Here is a 21,648-nt window from a genome sequence, read left to right on the forward strand (position 1 = left end):
CGGGAATCAATGGAGGTTTTGGATTGGAATCCTTATGCCTTAGGTCAAAACGTCAATTATGAGTCATGGGGTGTATTATGAGCACCGAAATAAGGACTTTACGTGATGAACCAGTCTAGGAAGGCCAGACCTATGAATCGCCGAAGCAGATCTGACCTTAGAAAGCAGTTTGAGCGGTTGCATGGCATGGACTCGCCGAGTCCGATGAACAGACTCGGCGAGTAGCTTGAAGATTGCCTTAGAATGGTCCTGTCCGGGTTATGGGTTGGACCGGTGAGTCAGGGCGAGTTAGAGAGGGTTAACAGGTGATCTGAGTCGAACTGGGACTCGCCGAGTTGTTCTTCAGACTCGGCGAGTTGAGTCGGGGTGGCCCCGCGATTCTTCCAAGAGGAACTCGTCGAGTCAGGGGGGATACTCGACGTGTAGAAAGGGAATCTTAGAGAATTAGTGAGGACGTCTAGACTCGCCGAGTCGCCCTAGCGCTCGCCGAGTCCGGTCAAAGTTGACCGTTGACCGTTGACCAGAGTGGACCTGTGTTGACTTCTTAGGGATAGTCAACATTTGAGATATAAAGTGTTAACTAGGGACATATGATGTTATAGGAGGATTAGAGCTCGGAGAATCGGGCACGAGGGATTCCCAGGGTTGTGAGATATCGAGACACGCGAGGTGAGTCTTCTCACTATACTTTACCTTGAGTAGGTAACCAGAGTTATGTGATAGAGTATTTGTATGCTATGTATGTTATGTGTTGCACTGCATTCTTCTATGTGATTTATGCTATGCTTGTTTACAGAGTTAGAACCTGAGGGTTCACAGAGTATGGGTGCACGGACCCACAGAGTTATAGCCTCGAGTGGCTAATATGTTTTATGTGGTATTTTGGGGAACTCACTAAGCTTTATGCTTACAGTGTTGGTGTTATTTGTTTCAGGTACTAGTGAGGATCGCGGGAAGGCGCCGGCCTGATCAGTGCACACACGCGGGATTCTATATTGTGTGATCTTGGGGTTTTTTATATGTTATGAAATGAATTACAAACAATGATGTTTTTATGAATATTAAATGAATTTTGCCTTTATAAAATGCGAAAGATTGTTTTTTAAATTCTTGGTGTTACATTAATAAAATTCAATCCTAATTTATATCTTTTTTTAGTGTCGATAATATTGGTCACTCTCCAAAATCATTGTAAGACTAAACTGTTTTAATGGTATTTGAACAATTTATTTATATTTATGAATTAGAATTATGCTTTTGTTATAATTATGAACTTTTATTTATGTTTTCTAATTTAAGTGATATAATATTTAATTTTATAATTTATTTAATTGAATTTAAATGGGTTAACCCAAGTTTAACCTATTTATTTAATATGTTGTGTTAGGAACTATATAAACAGGTCAACCCGATGACAACCCATTTATTTAAAATGTTGGGTTAGGTTGGAAATATCAACTTATTTAAATAAACATATTGGGTTGAGTTGAAATAATTAACCACACGACACACCAAAAAGATGTTTAAGCCACATTTAATCATACAAAAAGAGGTTTCAAAGATGCATTTTGCTCCATTAAATGTTTTTCAAATAGAAAACAATTAACCACACGACACACCAATTACTATCTCTTTTGAGTTTTGACACACCACTTGTCTCATCTGTTTCCTTTGTTTATAACAGTTCCACAATATAAAATTATATATCTAAAAATAGAGAATATAATTCATTAGTTACATCATTTTTACTCAGATGTTTGTAAATGTCAACTCACTTAAATTACCATAAAGATGAAATTACATAAAGAAGGATGAAGATAAAAGTTACAAGATGGTTATTTTGAAGTTGAAAATGACTTTTACTAGAAAATGTTTTATTAAGTTATGAAGGTGGGAAAAATAGTTTTTAAAATGTTAGGATTAGTTTTTTAGAAGCAAAAGTCAATAAATCAATTAGTTAAAAAAAATTGTTAAAATTTTATCTTTTGTTTGTTTTTTTATCATAATAAGTTATAAGTTAAATTAAAAAAAAGGAGTTTTAAAAGTTCTTAGGTATTCAAACATTTTTTTGAACTTATTGATTTTTCAATAAACGAATAAGTTAATAACGAGTTTTTAGATGAACACTCAAACAACCTTTAAAATGTGAATATCAAGTTAGAAATGAATAACCACACAGATGGTTCTTTCTAGGGTATATAAGTGTACAGAAGGTTCATTAAAAATTTAAAATCCTTCATCTTTTCAACTATAAGAGACTTGACAATCAATTTGTTGTATCTTAAAAACATAATAACGAATTCATCTTATTCTATCACTTACATACTTCCATTTAAATCAAACAGATAATAATGTTAATAATGCTAGAATAATGAAACAAATCAGATGTAATGTTCAGAATACTAGAGAATTACCAATTCAAAACATATAAGTGAATGAATCAACGCTAACAAAATTCCAGAGATCAGAAAACTAATGTTAAGAATTCTAGAAAAAAAAAATCAGAAATATTCAGAACTAATGTTGAAAATTCTAGAAAAATACCATAAATCAGTAGTCAACAAATAGATCAAAGTTAGGGCCCAAAAAATAATAGACCCATTGCTGCCCTAGGCTTTGGCCCAGGTGGGCTGCCAAATTTTGGTTTTCTGGTTTTTCTAGCCGTTGGGGTTTCCTCCGCTTTTGAATCACATAAAGTCGTATAAATCCCGCCTTCAACTCTCATTTCAAACAAACGCACCGTTATTTCTCTTTACAGGAGCGTTGCTGCGTCAATTTTCTCCCATCTCTTTCATACACATCTTTCTCTCTCTAGAACAGTCAGAAAGAGAGAGAGACTTCGAAGATGGCCACTAACATCGGAATGATGGATGCTGCTTACTTCGTCGGTAGAACGGAGATCTTAGCCTGGATTAACTCCAGTCTCCAACTCAGTCTCTCCAAAGTTGAAGAGGTTTGTTTTATCCCCAAATTTATACCTAGATGAATTTATTGAATTGTTGTTATTTGTGGTTTGGAATGTTTTATCATCGATCATTAAGCATAAAAATCTAGAGGTAGTTTCTCTATTTCTGTTTAGATCGTGAATTGTGTGTATTTAGAATGACTAAACTTAGAGATTTGAACGGATCTGATTGTTGCAGGCGTGCTCCGGCGCAGTTCACTGTCAGCTAATGGATGCCGCACATCCTGGAATCGTACCGATGCACAAGGTCAATTTCGACGCCAAGACAGAGTACGATATGATTCAGAACTATAAGGTTCTTCAAGACGTTTTCAACAAATTGAAAATCACAAAGGTTTTTCCTTCTTTATGATTCTCGAATTGTGCTTAGTATTTAGTAATTGTATTTATATGGAATGCTGTTATTAACTAATTTTATGCTACAGCACATTGAGGTGAGCAAACTAGTGAAAGGAAGACCACTGGATAACCTTGAATTCATGCAATGGATGAAGAAATACTGTGATTCTGTCAGCGGTGGTGGTCATCACAAGTAAGTCCTTACCATTAACTGTTATATGAGTTCTTCAATTAGTTGAAGTTGTTAATTAGCTGCTTCCATTTCATGTTATAGTTACAATCCTGCTGAAAGAAGAGAATCCTGCAAAGGTGGGAAAGATGTAAGCAGGAAATCCGCACCAACACAACCAACCAGAGGCTCCACAGGTGCACCTAAGCATCACTCCACTCGAAGAGGCGATCCATCTTCTGCACACTCAGCAGCTCCACCTGTCAAGACCTCTAAACCACCTTCTGCAACTCCAAACGTCTCTGTATACGATCAACAGGTACCATGGTCACACAAACAGTAATCCAGATTCTCCAACACTTACAGGCTCACATATTTGTTAAATTACTACTGATTATGCAGATCACAGAGTTAAAGCTAACAATGGATAGTCTTGAAAAAGAAAGAGATTTCTACTTTGCAAAGCTGAGGGATATCGAAATCCTGTGCCAATCTCCTAATATCGCAAACTTGCCTGTATTGTCTCTTTGTCTCTCTCAAGTTCGTTTTTATGGCTTGCAACTTTTTTGCTTACATTGGATTATTCGCAGATTATTGATGCGATACAGAGGATCTTGTACGCTGCTGAAGAGGATCCATCGATAGTGGAAGAAGCTCAAGCGATGCTTCTTAACCAAGAGAAGCAAGGAGTCTCTTTGACCCCGATATCTGAAGGTGTAGAAGAAGAGTCGAAGGTGAAATTCGATAGTCAAAAGAGGAAAAGCATTATTAATCTTGAGGTTGATCTTGCAGCAAGTAACACGTTGTCTCCTAGACAAAGGGTTTCTGATGCTTCTGATGTCCATTGCAGTGGGTCACCTCTTATGACTTATTGATGATGATGATGCTAATTATCTATCTAGTTTTTTCTATGTTGAAAACTATCATCTTCTTTATTTTCTTGATTAGTTTGCTTATTATAGACAATGTTTAGTCATTAGTGACAACTTGTTGGAGATGGCCTTTTCTCCTTTTGTTGTCTAATGGAGTTAAAACTTAAAAGGGGGATTTAGATGTTTTTTGTTGTATAAGATTGTGTGTTATACGACGCCATCAAGTCTAATTATTCTATAATTAGAATTTGGGTTGTTGCATATGATGTTTTTTTATTGAACCAATCACATTTATTTTATAGTTATTGTCGATCGTTGATGTATAATTTTGTTAACAATCTACTTATCACTTTTGTCACTATCTTCTTAAGAATCGAAAGTGGCACACAGAGGTTGAACAACGCAATATAGTTGACATAACTACCTTGGACTTCATAACACAGTTTAAACATTTGTAAGGCCACTTATTTAGAGATTACATTACTTGCCTCAAAACCATCGACCTTTGACACTCATTTATTACCATGCCTGACAGTATGAGAGAGTTAATTGAAGTTGTTCAGGTGTCACCTTCTCGATTAGAAAGTACGGATTACATTGACCGACAACGCAAATAACTTAAATGGAAATCATGTTGAACTGTTTGATCTTCATGATGAGGTCAATATGATCCAAACTTCAACTGATATAATCTCCATTTTAGAGGTTGTTTATTTAAATCAAACATTACTTGATGAACCAGACAATGACATATCAATTATTAATTAAGACCGGCAACTCAAACACTTTTTTGTGGCATCGGCTACAAGTTTTCTCTCTTCGGGTATCTCCTAATCTGTTACAATTCACAAAATGAAGAGAGAATCTTTTCGAGCCTATCACTATGCTAATGTGCACTACTAACATGAGCTAAACTAATATGAGCCTAACCGATTAAAACAGAAAAATCTAACTAATAATGAAGTAGTTAACATGACGTGACATAGCATAAATACACCAATATCTCCCCTCAAGATGGACTCTGAAAAATATCTTGAAGAGCCATCTTGGATAATAAAGGAACCATCTTTGCTTTAGGAAGAGGTTTAGTGAACAAATCAGCTAATTGATGTTGAGATCGAATAGACATCACATCTTTGCTTTAGGAAGAGGTTTAGTGAACACATCAGCCAATTGACGTTGAGATCGAATAGGCATCAGTTTAATTGTTTTATCAATCACTTTGTCACGTATGAAATGACAATCAAGTTCAATATGTTTCGTGCGTTCATGGAAGATGGGATTAGAAGCAAGTTTGATTGCCGATTCATTATCACAAAAGAGAAGAGTTGGTTGTAATGTGTCAATCTTAAATGCTTGTAACAAATGTTTGAGCCATATAATCTCACTTGTAGTTGCAGCTAATGCCCTGTATTCAGCTTCAGTAAATGACCTTGAAACAATTGTTTGCTTCTTAGATTTCCAAGAAATTAATGAATCACCAATGAAGATACAAAACCTAGTGATTGACCTTCTTGTGTTTGGGCAACCAGCCCAATCCGAATCACTAAATGCCCGCAGTTGTAAAGATTGCTTGGATGACAAAAACAAACCTTGACCCGGATTATGTTTCAAGTATCTTAACAAATGAGTGACAGCTTCCATGTGTGGCTTTTTAGGATATGTAATGTATTGACTCAATCTATGTACTGCATATGTTATATCTGGCCTGGTAATGGTCAGATACATTAGTCTTCCAATTAAGCGTCTGTATTGTGCAGGATCATCTAAAGGATCTCCATTAAAATTGGAAATTTTAAGCTTTGGATCCATTGGATAACCAGTGGTTTTAGTAGCAAGCTTGCCTGTATCTTGAAGCAAATCTAATGTATATTTTCGTTGGGAGACAACAATACCTTGTTTAGATCTTGCAATTTCTAGACCTAAGAAATGCTTGAGGTTGCCCAAATCCTTAAGTTTAAACTCATTACTCAAGCGATCTTTCACTAAGTTTATTTCACCCAAAGACACACCAATTAATACTATGTCATCAACATAGACCAACAAAACCACATAGGTAGAACCAGAACCTTTGTAAAACAAGGAGTAATCAACCTTTGATTGAATGAAGCCTTCTTTGATTAGAAATGAAGAAAACTTTGCATACCATTGTCTAGAAGACTGTTTTAAGCCATAGAGGGATTTTTGTAGTTTACATACGAGTTTGGTATTAGAAGGAAAACCTTTAGGTGGTATATAGCCTTATGGTAACTGCATGTAAACATCCTAAACTAAATCACCATTAAGGAAAGCGTTATTGACATCCAGATGCAATAAAGGCCATGAATGTTGTGCAGCTAATGCAAGGAGTAATTTTACTGTAACTAATTTAGCAACTGGTGAAAAAGTGTCAATAAAGTCAATGCCTTCTTGTTGGTTGAAGCCCTTTGACACCAAACGAGCTTTATGCCTCTCAATGGACCCATATGCCCTTCTTTTGATTTTGAAAACTCATTTACAGCCCAATGCTTTTCTGTCTGCAGGTAAGGGTACAACTGACCAAGTATTATTTGTCTCTAATGCATGTAAATCATCTGTCATTGTTGTACACCATTCTTTGGACAAGGCAGCTTCTTTATAACTCTTTGGTTCTGTTTCAGTTGAGATAGCCAAAGAGAATGCCCTCTGTGTAGGAGACAACTTGGAATAATCAACATATTTGGAAATAGGACATCTAGCCTTTGATACAACTTACTCATTTTGAATTAGATTACAATGGTGATCTTGGAGATATGTAGGCTTAGAACTGGTTCTTTGTGGTCTATTTAAGATAGGCAACTGTGGATGATCATCATTTTCAGAAAAAGACGAATGATCATGAGAAATGGTATTATAAAGTTCTGTATCATCATCCAAACTAGAATCAAGAACAACAGGTAAGGTATGAAATGGAAAAGGATTAACAATAGTTTGACCTTTTGTTTGAGTGAATGGAAAAATATCCTCATGAAAGACACTATCTCGAGAATTAAAGATTTGCCTTGTTTCAAGATCTATAAATTTGAAAGCTTTCATTCCAGGAGGATAACCCACAAAAACACATATTTTGGCACGAGGGACAAATTTGGTACGTTGTGAGTTAAGTGTAGAAACGAAGGCTAAACAACCAAATGATTTAAGCTTGGAATAATCAGGTTTCATCTCGTGTAGCTTTTCATATGGAGAAAATTTACCAAGTAATTTGCAAGGTGTTCTGTTGATTAAGAATGTAGCATGAAGAATGCATTCTGACCAGTAAATGATAGGCAACTTTGACTGAAAATACAAAGCTTGAGCCACATTCAGCAAATGTTGATGTTTCCTTTCCAAAATAGAGTTTTGTTGTGGTCTTTCAACACAAGCAAATTGGTGCATGGTACCTTTCTCTTCAAAAAAATTCAGTAAAAGTTAATTCCTTGGCATTGTCTGATCTAAAAGTCTTAATACTAACTCCAAATTGAGTATGAATCATTTGAAAGAACTTTGGAGTAACTGTTTGAGCATCAGACTTTTGTCTAACCGAATAAATCCAAGTAAATCTCGAGCAATCATCAACCAAAGTAATGAAATATCTATGCCTCTAATGAGAATTAACACAATATTGCCCCATATATCACAATGAACTAAATCAAATTGATTAGGTTTGACATTGTTTAAAGAAGGGAAAGACAACTTTTTCTGTTTTGCTAAAGGACAAATTAAACATGGAATACTATCAAATTCCTTATTTGATACAGGAATACTATCAAGCATCTGGATTTTATTGAATGAGGGATGACCAAATCTTTGATGCCACTTGTGACAAGAAACAACATTGATTGGTACTGTAAAAGTAGATTATGTATCTTCAAGAACATATAGGCCAGCTTGTACTTTACCCCTGCCAATCATCATCTTGTCCTCCATCTGCATTATAATGGCAAGATCATGAAAGTTTTTTACTGTAATAGTCTGTGGTTTAGTGATGGATGTGATAAAGATAAGATTAGTTCAAATTGTGGGACAAACAAAACATATCTAAGAAGAAGATGTGCATTGAGCTTGATGTTTCCCATATAATGAACTAAAATTCTTGATTGATTTGGTAAAAGAACTCTTGTATTTGCAATTTCTTTCATATTAGAAAACAAACCTTTGTTGTTACACATATGGCGAGTTGCCCCTGAATCTAAAATCCAGACATTTTACTCATAATGTCCAGCAGTAAGATTGAGAATATAGTGATTACTTGTGTTGGCTTCATTAGAGGCAGTCACTATGTTTGTAGAAGCCAATTTCCCAGAGAGTAATGCAATAAGCTGTTAACATTAGGCATTTGTCAGATTTATTACAGCTTCATGTTCAGTAACAGGGGCATTTTGTTAATTGTGACTCTAGCTTCAGGTTGATGGAATGAAATGGAATTAATTCGATTATCATTTGATTGTTTGTTTTTGTATCTTGGAGGGAACCCATGCAATCGATAGCATTTATCTTGAACATGTCCATGTCTCTTACAATGAGTACAAAATGGGGATTTGCCATTATTCTTGTAATTAGAGCCTGAATTATGATGATTCTGAAATTTGTTGCTAGAATTGTTACTTCGAACATTAAATGCCATGAGAGGAGTGTTTGACTGATTCAAACCAACATCTCTCTGTCGTTCTTCTTGAATAACCAATGAGAAAATTTTATTCACAGATGTCAAAGGATCCATGAGTAAAATTTGTCCCTGAATTTGAGCATAGGTATCATTTAAACCCATTAGGAAACTCATAACCTGTTCTGTCTCTCTTGCTCCTCCACAAATACATAATCCACATGTACAATTGAAACTATAATTCGACAATTCCTCCCAAAAAACTTTCAGTTTGGTGAAGTAATTACTTACAAAGTCTTGGCCTTGAACAAGATTCATCAGATCTCTCTTGATCTGGAAGATCCTAGGTCCATTGCTTTGCTGAAATCGCTCCTTAAGTTCTTTCCAGATTGCTACAGCAGTATCAAGGTAAATCACAGATGCAGAGATCTCTTTAGAGATTAAATTCAAAAGCCATGAGATAACAATATTATTGTTTCTGATCCACGACTTGAGTTTAACTGGATTATAATTATTAGGCTTAGGGAGACTTCCATCAACAAAATCAAATTTGTTTTTGACAGATAGATAAATATTCATGGACCTGCTCCATGAAGCATAATTTTCGCCAGTGAGAACTTGTGAAACAAGAACTAATCCTGGACTATCCGAATGGTGAAGATAATATGGATCATTATGATCTACATAATTGCTATTTTGAGATTCATACATGATTCAAGAAGTAGGTCAATTGTAACAATCAATTGAAAGAAAGAAACAATTTTACAGGAAAATTAGGCGGAATCAAACAAAGATCATTGATGAAAAAAACGATCTGAAAAGAAGAAGGGGAATCAATTCGAAATGAAGAACAAAAAAAATTTGAACAGAGTTCAGATCACAGACGAAAGCATAATCTCTGATACCATGTTACAATTCACAAAATGAAGAGAGAATCTTTTCTGTTATGTTTCATTCAACTGGAAATGATATATATACATCAGATTTATCTATGCTAATGTGCACTACTAACATGAGCTAAACTAATATGAGCCTAACTGATTAAAACAGAAAAGTCTAACTAATAATGAAGTAGTTAACATGACGTGGCATAACATAAATACACCAATATAATCACATAAAGGGAAATCTACGAAAAAGTCCCAAAGTTTTAGGTCAATTTACGATCTAGTCCTAAATTAAATTTCATTAAATTTCAGTAGGTTGCTTGATGAGGTGACACGCCAAGTAAACTTTTTGGCAGTTGATGTGGCATTTCTTCATTATTTGAAAAATCAGATTATCAGGATAAAAACGAGAGGAGGGGGACTCGAACGTGTGACCTTCAAATCGAAAATCATGCTCTTAACCAATCGAACTGAAAGACTCTTATGAATTTATCCATAACATTTATATTTAATGTAATAAATTCTAAAGTCAAATTAAATAAAAAGGATGCATGTTGATTTGAACCAGTGACCTTCACCTTCAAAACCAAAATCCCAAACTTTACCTCCCTACCCCATACATTCCTTTTTACATATATCTATTCCTCCCTATTCTCTTAACACTTGAAGAACCATAATGTCATCACTTTTGGACAACCACCACCGGAGCACATCCCTTGAAGTCAAAATTTGGCCACTTCACAGGACCTCTTCGGGAAACTCTTCCCCCTATCTTCACGTCCAAAAATCCAAAACCCCGATCTCCATCATCCCTGAAGAAATCACATGAATCTCCGGCGATCCCCTCTCTGTCTCCATCGTCATAAAAAGCTTCATCATTCTTTTGATTTGGCACGAGAGTCGTTCTTGTTGTCAGTATGCTTGAATCGCATTACAAAGGAGGACCATCGACGAAGACGATTTGGGGATTTGAACCTGCTTATACGATTTGCACATCCCTCTTCTTTGAGTTACCGGTTAGGGTTAAGTAATGTTTTATTTGCAGGTTTATGGTTCAACTTTTAGGTTTGATTCATTGAGTGATGAGTGGTGGTGGTGGTAGCAGAAGGTGTTGGGGGTGATAGGGGAGGTGTCGGACTTTAGAAATAGGATAGAGAAATGAGAGATGGATTTGTGAGATAAAGAAAGAGTGAGGGAGATTACCGATTTGGTGGAAGACAAGAAACCATATATGGAAGAAGTAAAAGCAGAGGAAGACGATGATTGTCGAGGGACAAAACCTAGTGGACAGATGCTTCACCGGATTTGTTTCTCTGACGGTATCATTAAATTTGCAGATTCAAGGAAGAAGAAAGGAAACACGGGAAAGAAAAGGGGGGATATTTTTTATTTTTTAATTTTAAAATTATTAAAGAATAAAAGAAAATTAAAAATGAAATTAGTTGCCATGTCAACGTAGCACGCCACTTGGCATGCCACATCAGCAGTAACCTGTTAAAAAGGTAAAAGAGGGCTAAAATGATTAAATTAGTCGGTTTTTTTTGTCTTTTTTCGTTAATGAAATTTAATTTAGGACTAGATCGTAAATTGGCCTAAAATTTTGGGACTTTTTCGCAGATTTCCCTCACATAAATGTGGAACATGCATTCATTATTGATAGTTTCATTTTATTTACTTCTTTTTTATAGTTTATTTTAGCATATTTCATTCACATTTTAGTTAATTTTCATGCATATTTTCCTTTTTGTTATTTTATGACCGCTTTCGGGTACTTTCGAATTTCATGAGCGTAATTGAAGGTTTTACGGAGAGTAGCGGAGCGGGATCTTTGGGAAGCGATTGGGCTTAGAAGTCGTCAGGAATTTTGGGCTTGATAGCTATGGAAATGATGCATGGAGTGGGCTTGTAAATTACTTGAAGGCTTGGAAGAATTATTAAACTTTAAATTTTGAAGATGCGGGAGAATTTTCGAGTGTGCGGAGATTGATGATCGGGTGATTACGAGAGCTTTGGAGGATTTGGAAAGGTCAAATTGAGCTAAAATTGAAGAGAACTTGAAGAAAAATGGGCTAGAAGCTGATCGACTTAAACTGGGCTAGTGAACTAAGCAGTTCAAGCCCAACAAATGAAAAAGGCCCATTCTCCATCAGCTCATGCGACTCGCGTAAGATTTCCACGCGACCCGCGTAGGTTTGTGATTTTACTTTTGGCTTCTATTTGAGCAAGTTTGGTGGGTTTCTTTTGAAACACTGGCACATCCGACTTTGGAGCCTTTTCTCTAGAGATTTTGAAGACTTTGAAGGCCAAGAACATTGAATAACATCATCTTTTGATCTCTAAATTTTGTTGAATGTTTGGTACAATCTTTTCTTATCTTGTTTTCTTGAGTTTAGCAATGCTTAGCTAGACAAAACTTGGTTGACTTTGGTGAAATCCTTTGACTTTTGTTGAATGTTGAAGATTCCATGAACTTGTTTTTGAATCTTTATGAGAATGTTATATGTTTTAAAATCATATTATTACTTGTATGTTTTTATTCATGAGTTTAAATATGCTTATGGTGATTAGTTGGCTAATTTCTTGATTAATTAAAGGATCTTCAAATTAGCAAGCAACAAATGATTTTTTTTGTGTTAGTTTTGCTTCACACAATCATAAAAACATTTTCTCCAACATGGTAGTGAAAGCATTTGACTTCTCTTGGATTTGGTAACTTTTTTGTTCTTAATGCTAGTTGACCTTCACTAATTACATGCTTAATGGAAATTGTGACTTTGACTAAGGGAATTGTTATGAGCTTCTCTAACCATTTTAACAACTAAGAAAAGTCTAGGTAATCTCAAGCTTATTGGATTAATATAACCAAATTAAGGAATTAAAACAAGTATTGCACCATTGGACTCTAATGATATGTTCATCAAAAAGTCAAAGTGAGGAAACCTTAAGCCAACTATCTTTCTCTTATTGATTTTATATCAAACTCTTGTTTTTGTTGAAATTGTCCATTTAAATCTTAGTTTAATTCTAGTTTATTTCAAGTATTTGAAAAGATCAAAACCCCCATTTTTTACTTTTATTGTTATTTTACAAGTATTTTTACAAAGAGATTTTTGATAGAGTTATAAAATTGAACCAATCTCCACGGATTCGACATCTTTACCACTACACACTATTTTAGTGTAAAGGATTTAGGGTTATTAATTTTATTGGCCTCAACGACCTCCAATTATCTCCCTATATGTTGGTCGATATACTTCAACAATGAAGCACAACCATGAAAAATGCAGTGCCTCTTGTATAATTTAAGTTTGGTAAAGTTGTTATTTTAAACTAAAGAGTACATTACACGAATGATCCCTATGGTTTGGGGTAACTTACACGTTTGGTCCCTAACTTTTTTTTTAACTTGGAAGGTCCCTACTGTTTGTTTTTGTTGCGCGCTTGGTCCCTATCTTACCTTAAAAATACTATTTTGCCATTGATTTTTTAATTTATTTAAATAAACACACCCTAACCGCACTTCCACCTCACCTTACATTACATTACCTACCCCACTTTATTTAAATAAATTAAAAAATCAAAGGCAACAATTCCAAACTATTAGATGTAAGAAGATTAATCATTAAAATAATAAATATCGACTAAGGATTTAATCAAGAGAGAACAAAAACTCTTAGGTTGCTTGAAAAGAAAACTGATTTGAATTGGCAACTAGATAAAGATAATAATCAAATAATATATTTGATCTAAAATCCAAACCTTCCTTCATTGTATAGCCTTGGATGAAAATCCTTAGCCTTATCTTAAGCTGATTTTCATCCATCCACCCTTTCAGGGATCTAAAACCTTTCATTATTCAACTATTGAATAGTTAACATTTAATCATGTACTTTGAATTAATTCCAAATCAATTCTAAACTAATTTCTAATTATTTTATCATCTTATGAACAATTAATAAACTATTTATATATCTCTCTCATAACTTTCTAATATTATTTGGATCACTAAGGCAACCCAAAAATGACCATGATATTAATGTAAGTCTTACCAATTAGTTATGACATTGGACATGATATTAATCTTTGAGATCACGTCGACGAGTACTATCTAAATATCTAAAGTGTTTTAAAAGAAGGTACAACTTTTTGGATGCTAATTTAGCCTAATAGTCGATTTAACTCTAAATGTAACAACATATTTGATTATATTATGGTATAAATCAAACAATACGAGGCTAAGTTATTACATTTAATCTTTTTCTACCCTTTCCTAACGGTGATCGATGACGTAATTTTTCTCAGTTGTCACACAACAAAGTCAACATCAATGAATAAAAACTTACTACCATTAAAATATGATAATTTATACCTTACAAAAACCCATTGGGAGTTGAGTTTATTTTTCAGATATATAGGATCCTAGCTGACATCATTTGAAATCAACATGCTATAAAAACGAATGTGCAGATTAAACACAATAAGTGATAGTAGCGATCTGAATAAAAAGGATGGGCTTAGATGAATAGATCATGTAAGATATGGAACAATAGCTTTAGTTACTCACTCATTCTGACAACCGACAAAAACCTTATCTCCTTGATGACTATCCTATGCTTCTCCATCTTGATGAACAAAGTAAATGACATTGGGATCATATAACCTCTAAATAAATGGTGTTTGACGGTTTTAAAAGGGAGGATTTCACATGTGGCTTTCTTAAAAATCTAAAAAAGGTGCATTAATATGTGTATTGTCGAGTCATCCATCCAATGACCCTTTCATTTTCAAGAAACTGATTTTACATGTTGCCAGGAACAAGATGTGACATCCTCTAAATTTTCAGAACCAAAAAGAACATTCTTTATACTTTAAAAATCATGATAGTTCATTTACGAAAAATCCCAATATATAAAAATCTTTTTAATACAAGATTACCTCAAAAAAATTATATGTATGTCATAATCAATACAAATACATAAGTTACAACATAAAGACCTAATGGTACTGAACACCATTACATGTTTTCTCTTAATCACTCAACATCCTAATCAATTTCATCTAGCTTAAGTCTTGATACATGTGATACATATAAAGTGAGTGGGTTAGGTTGGGACACGAGGTGAGTACATATGAATTTCAATCCTACAATGTTATATATATATATATATATATATATATATATATATATATATATATATATATATCTTAACCCTACAAAACAAACTATTAACAAACAACATATACATGTAATTCTGACTTGGATATCTATAAAACCTCATACCCATATATACCCACCCTAATCGATCCTCATAGACCCTAGTCCATGATTATCAGGAAGATAAACCGTTTAAAAGAAAGGACTTGAATACACCTCTAGGGGCTTCTTTGGCTGGTGAAAGTCATAAAGGCACCTGAGCCATCAGAGTATTTAATGAATATGGTATCCAAATTCATCTACGTCTTTGGGTTATAAACTACACTAGAAACGAAATTCACAGGACCGTATATAATGATCAAGTGTTGTCATCTTACTCTCGGAGATTACCAGACATACCATTATAGTTACCTGATATGGACCCACCATTTGTGATCATCCAAAAAGGAAAACGATTCATACTCCGGTACGTATTTTCGTATCATCAACACCTAAAAATGTCACGGAACAGAACCCTACAATCCATTCCCAACTTACACCAACATACTCTGAATAAGACTACCCAATATCAAACTTAATTGAACTAGGCATCTATAAGAAGTCTTATCTCATTAACAAGCAAACTACTAAGCTCCCAATACCAATTCTATTTAGAAAACATTATCCTAATTTAGTGTATATATTTAACATAAAGTATTTAGGTATTTATACACTTTTATCCTTCTCTTTATTAATACTTCTATTATTATTATTATTATTATTATTATCGCGCAATAATACATATATATCTTAACACATATAGAACCATATATAGTTTGCACGTAGTATATCATCAAATATATTTCTTACACATATTTCAGTAAATACGCATATAGCTCACATATAAACATTTTTATTAGATATTTAATACTTCAATTAATACTTGTATTAAAATCATATTCATGAAAGGGACTATGTACTCACTTGACTTAGGTGGGTGACTATAGAATTTGGCAGCGCTCCACCTAACACTTTAACTTTTCCTTTAATGTGACCTAAGTACGATTCATATTGAGTCTTAGTCTAATATTCCTAGTAATTAATGACGGTATAGATTTCTCACTAATCCCAATGTGTAACACCCTGGTTCGGGTCATTTCATAATTCGGGGCCGTGACCTGAGGATCAAGTATCATAAGGCTTTGGACTTTGGGAAAGAAAGGTTTAGACACATATGGTAATAGATAATGTAGGCTTTGGGCCTTTATGGAATTGGGCCCATATTAGGCCTTGTGTGTCTTATGGACTTAGGCCAATTGAAGGGAAGGGTAAAATAGTATTTTACCCTAGGAGTCGGGATTAGTGAATTAAGTCCTGATTATGGTTTGTGACCCAATTATTGATTATGTTTGTAGTTGACTGGTTAGTGTGGGGATTCTCCGGTCCAGTAGCCTGAGCTGTAGTTGAAGTGTTAGCGAACTGAGGTGAGTTTCCTTCACTATATCCGTGGGTCAAAGGCAACAATATTGGCCCACTAGATTATGTTTGTAGTATGATGATTGTCTTTGTGACAATTACATGTTATGTATGTATCTGCTTGATGTCTCTGTGACTCTTACTATTATGATTATATGTGTTAGTTGTAGGGGTGAAATAAATCCGATATCGGTTGAAAGATACCGAAAGGGGTGAAATAGACACAGTACCGGTTGAAAGATACCGAAGAGGGCGAAATAGACCCAATATGTTTTTGATTGTTATATATGTATGGTATGGGGTATTTTAAGGGAAGTCACTAAGCTTTGTGCTTACAGTTTATGTTTATGGTTTTAGGTACTTCAGGTTCGAAAGGGAAGGGCCTGACATGATCGCAATGCATCCACCCATATTTCCGCAACCTTATGATTTTGGGATTGTATTCTAATAACTATTTTATTTTGACATATTCTTGAATGATTAAAAAGGTTAAATGGTGTTTATGGTTGAATTAAAAATAAAATTTTCACCTTATAACTTTAGAATGTTACACAATGTCTACATCAAGATCTATCAAGTAAGGAATAACCAGGTAGGATCATATCGGAGGTAGGGTCCGTGTGGTATACAAAGCATATTGTTCGGAAATATCACTTTAAACACCTCACTAAATCCAACATAGACATCACTCTCGTAAGTAGATAAATCAGTATAATTACGGGGAATCACTGATAAATCTTATAGGTTCATAACAATGATTATGATTATAAATATAAGTTATATTGAAAGCGATATAAATGTAGCTTAACTTACATAAATTTTAGCGAAAACCGAGAGATTGCACTAGTAGAACTTCGACCCGAGAGCTTCTACTAGTCAAAGAATAGCTCCCCAGAGCTTTGCTAAACTAAAATAATCCAAAATTCCGAAGAAAGACCCCAAAAACTGGGTTTAGAGGTTGAGAGGAAGTTGAGAAAGGTGTACAGACAAATAAGGGGCTGATGCCCCTTTTATAGGCAGAACTCGTGATTACGCGCCACACTTTTCAAGGTGCGTACCGAACACTTAAAGTGATGTCTCCCCAACTGTTTTGTGCCACATGTCAGCTGTCACCTTCTAGAAACATGTGTCGAGCAAAACATAAATTTTGTAAATTCTGTAACTTTTTCATACAAGCTCCGTTTTCGATGTTCTTTATATCCACGCACACCTATCGACGAGATCTACAACTTTCCTTTCGACTTCATCGACTAATTATCACTTTATTTTTAAATTTATGTTTTTAAAGAGCTTAGACTGTTAAACCTCATATAAAAATCATAACTCTAACATATGACATCCATTCTCGACTGTCTTTGTGTCGACGAAATTGTATCGTAGAGATCTTCAACTTATGTTTAAATCGTTTTAGCTAACAATCAACCGATTTCTATTTCAGTCTTATGTCGTGCACTGCTGAGTTGAAACTTCGAAAAATTATAACTTTTTCATATGAAGTCAGATTTGGATGTTTTCTATATGCACGAGTTCACTTTTACCGCTACTACGACTTTCGTTTAGGTTATTTATCCTACATAACCTTCAATAATAAAAAAACATCTATTTATCATCGCGACAAATAATTATCCTATTTTTTTAATCATCTAATCATATCTTGTGGGTATTAGACGAGATGTTTAAGAATATCAGGGTGCCTCCAACAAAAATAGTAGACACTATTATTGTTAATTTATACTCATTGTGTAAATTTAAAAGTAAAAGGGTTGTGGTTGTTTGCTAGTGGATTTGCTCACTATTTTTTTCATTTATTTTTGTAGCCTCTTTACTTTTTCTTCGCTCATACTTTTGTACTTCGTTGCTATTTAATCACTTGCTAATTATTTGCTATTTAAAAATAAATAAATAAATAAGATGCATAGGGACCATTTACATATTTACAATACTTATTTACATATTTACAATTCACTAAAAACATAGGGACCATTTGAAATCAAACTCATTAGTTTGTTGGCTAATAAATAATGACAAGAACTCCTTTATTTTCTCTGTTTTTTTTTTTTTTTTTTTTTTTTTTTTTATCTTAAGTTATTTGTAAGAGAAAATATCATATTCTGGTAAAATTTAGATTTATAACCTACAAAATCACAGGCATATTCGGTTGCTTGAATCTATCCCCAAATCGGTTTCTTTACGTAGGAGAGACGACGGTAAGATGATGGATCCCGGAGCCGGCCCCACCACAGCAACCCCCAGCACCGACGCTCCCCCATCAGCCGGTTCGCTGCATTCAACGGACACACCTGCAGCAGCCGTGCAACGGTGGGGTTTTGTGGTGTCACAACGCTTTCAACATTTGCTCGACAAGTCAACGCCGTTCTTGCTCTACCGGTGGATCGTTTTCTTTGCCATCGCGTTCATCTATGGCGTCCGCGTGTTTTTTGTGCAAGGGTTTTACGTGGTCTCGTACGCACTCGGGATATACATCCTTAATCTGCTCATAGGGTTTCTATCTCCTCAGGTTGATCCGGAATTCCAAGACCTTTCCGATGGCCCTACTCTTCCCTCTCGGAGCTCCGATGAGTTCCGCCCTTTTGTTCGTCGTCTTCCCGAGTTTAAGTTTTGGTAATTACTGTTTCTACTCTAAATTCGATTTTCTAATTCCTGATTTCAATTGCAATATTAACTCAGCGATCAACTGATTTAGTTACTTTAGATTTAGATATTAGATCAAATAGGATCTCGTACTGAATCTAGGGATCAACAACCCAACAACACACACAAATTGATAGCAAGAAGAACTGGACTGTTGATTTGCAGCATAATCTAGGGTTAGCAATCAGGATGTTTATGCTGTTAATTGCTAACCAATTAACCATCATTCTTCAAAGCCACCAGTTAAATAATTCTGTTACTGCTGATAATACTCTTCCAATTACTCAATTGTACTTGATAAAATATCTGTCTGGATCCATTTCAAGCAAATTGGTAAGTTCTTCATATCGAAGTTGCTGAATATAACAATACACCAATATTATGCAGATACAAACGACCTTCTCCTTAAAAAGCTAACCCTGTTACCCAACATTCCAGTCTCTTTTGTTGACAATGAAATCACCAGATGTCAATCTTGTTTTCATTGATGACAGGTACTCGATAACAAAAGCCTTCTGCATTGCTTTTGTTTTGACATTCTTCAGTGCATTCGATGTGCCTGTTTTTTGGCCTATACTCCTTTTTTACTGGGTCATCTTATTCGCTCTTACCATGAAGAAACAAATACTGCATATGGTCAAATACAAATACGTCCCATTTTCGTTTGGAAAACAGGTACCCTTTTTATCCCCATTTTACATTAAAGTTACAAATTATATTTCATTTTGGGGCTATTTGTTACTTAAGTAAGCTTATTTTATACAGACTTACAATGGAAAGCGGGGGGCAACATCAACCGAGAGTACAAGTCTTCTTCCTAGAGACTGAAAGATGTTCAAACAGTTTTATAGATTTTGTTTCCTAAGAAGTTAGACTTGACTTTTTTAATGGTTTGTTTTATGTAGGAGATCATTTCGTACAGGTTTTTAGTAGTCGTAAGTTTAATGTTATAGACAAATGAAGCTTAAGTCTTTTTAAAGAGTTATCATAGTTGTGGTGGGGAAAATGAGGATCTTATGACATTGTGGGATAATACCTGTTTGACATAACAAGTTGTACTGTGTTTGAAAAACGTGCATTGGACTGACATTTGGTGTGATGTCAATGTGATAGAAATTCTAAATTTTTTTACCACCTAAAAACGTGGGACAGGGGCTCGTTCTCGATTTTTTGTATGTGCAACAGATGTAAATGGATTCCTCATCCCCTGTCAGAGGAAATAGTTTTAGAAAGTTTGTCTAGTCTGTGTGTGTGTGTGAACTAGTCTTATCATATGTGTTCATGTTTACCCTGTTTAAAAAACATATATTATCGGTTAGTATAGGTTTCCAGCCAAATATGAATTTTTTGGCCATTGTCTTAGGCACACACTCACACATCCGTACAAGTCGTACTTAGATCCATGACAGATATGAAATCATTGAAGGCACACACATCCATGACACATGAGTTTTCGGTCAAACATGAACACAGACATCCATATCTGAAAGTGTTGAAGGTACATACATGGCATGATTCTGATGAACACACATTCATTGCAGATCGATAACATGATGTTTTGGCTTATTTTTCGGATGAACATGGTTTTGTACTTGCACGTGAAAATTGTGGGTATTTCAAGTTCATCCATGGGGTTTCTTTTTGGGTTTGTTGGGAATAAGCGTTTTTCGAGTTCAACCATGGCGAATTCAGGTTTTTTTGGAGCTCTTACATGACAAATTTGAAACTGATTTTCAAGTCCATCCATGTAGTTCATCGAGTTGATTATTGGGTGTTCATCAAGATTTGAGTTTTTGATGAACAAACACACAAAAACTACAGATCCAAATAAAATTGTCGGAAGATTTTTGTTTCACGAGATAAGATGACCGAAGGCTCGTCGGAGCTGTGTTGATCATCTACATTAGTTGGTTATAATGATATATTTTTTTAACATGGTAAACTGTGTAAAAAAAAAATATGACGAAATGTATATATCCAATAATGTTCCTTACCCTTATAACTCTTCAACAAATTCATCAAACACTTAAGAGAAATGCTATGGAATTGAGTTAGTCGACTTGGTAACCAATTAGTGATGGAATAGAGTCATGAATAGTAATTTGTTGGAATGTGTCGGAATCCAAGAGACAATCATATCTTTATACTATGTTTATTTATGAGTTTTTCTTTTGCGAAAAAATAAAAAATGGGAAATAAAGTATCTTTTAGGATGGAAAATGATGAAAAGGGAGAAAGGGGAAAGAGATTTTAGTGTTTTTAGAAAGGGAGGAAATATTTCACGATAATGAAAATGTATGGTTTCTTATGTACAAAGAGAAATTTGTAATCACTTTAACTTCCCTTTACTTAAAAAATAAGACTTTTTTCAAACTGAAAACATAACTAATAATATTTTATTCTTTCTTTTCTTGTACTTTTTTTTATTCTATTTTCCTGGTTCTATCTAGGGAGAGAATTATGGGGAAAACTGAAAAGGAATATTACAATCTTTCTCTCACTCTATACAATTCAAGAAATAGAGAACAAATGGTGGTAACTATTTTTATACTAT

General features: G+C 34.5%; 3 protein-coding genes across 3 annotated transcripts; 2 read left to right on the forward strand and 1 right to left on the reverse strand.

The window, feature by feature from the left end:
- The first annotated feature begins 2,724 nt into the window (after positions 1–2,724).
- On the forward strand, positions 2,725–4,650 carry LOC111902743 (microtubule-associated protein RP/EB family member 1C). Its single transcript, XM_023898551.3, has 6 exons — positions 2,725–2,953; positions 3,144–3,299; positions 3,391–3,497; positions 3,579–3,792; positions 3,876–3,989; positions 4,064–4,650. Exons 1-6 carry the CDS (start codon positions 2,846–2,848, stop codon positions 4,346–4,348), a joined length of 984 nt encoding a protein of 327 aa, XP_023754319.1. The 5' UTR covers positions 2,725–2,845; the 3' UTR covers positions 4,349–4,650.
- An 823-nt stretch (positions 4,651–5,473) lies between these two features.
- Positions 5,474–6,925, reverse strand: LOC111902789 (uncharacterized mitochondrial protein AtMg00810-like). The gene is made up of 3 exons (XM_052768996.1): positions 6,844–6,925; positions 6,625–6,720; positions 5,474–6,414 (listed from the first exon to the last, which is right to left on the reverse strand). The coding sequence occupies exons 1-3, from the start codon at positions 6,923–6,925 to the stop codon at positions 5,474–5,476; spliced, it is 1,119 nt and encodes a 372-aa protein (XP_052624956.1).
- Positions 6,926–18,533: 11,608 nt separating this feature from the next.
- On the forward strand, positions 18,534–20,181 carry LOC111902742 (protein RER1A). The gene is made up of 3 exons (XM_023898550.3): positions 18,534–19,064; positions 19,589–19,769; positions 19,860–20,181. Exons 1-3 carry the CDS (start codon positions 18,655–18,657, stop codon positions 19,920–19,922), a joined length of 654 nt encoding a protein of 217 aa, XP_023754318.1. The 5' UTR covers positions 18,534–18,654; the 3' UTR covers positions 19,923–20,181.
- The last annotated feature ends 1,467 nt before the right edge of the window (positions 20,182–21,648 follow it).

This window comes from Lactuca sativa, chromosome 2 (genome assembly GCF_002870075.4).
Source record: "Lactuca sativa cultivar Salinas chromosome 2, Lsat_Salinas_v11, whole genome shotgun sequence".
Lineage (NCBI taxonomy): Eukaryota > Viridiplantae > Streptophyta > Magnoliopsida > Asterales > Asteraceae > Lactuca > Lactuca sativa.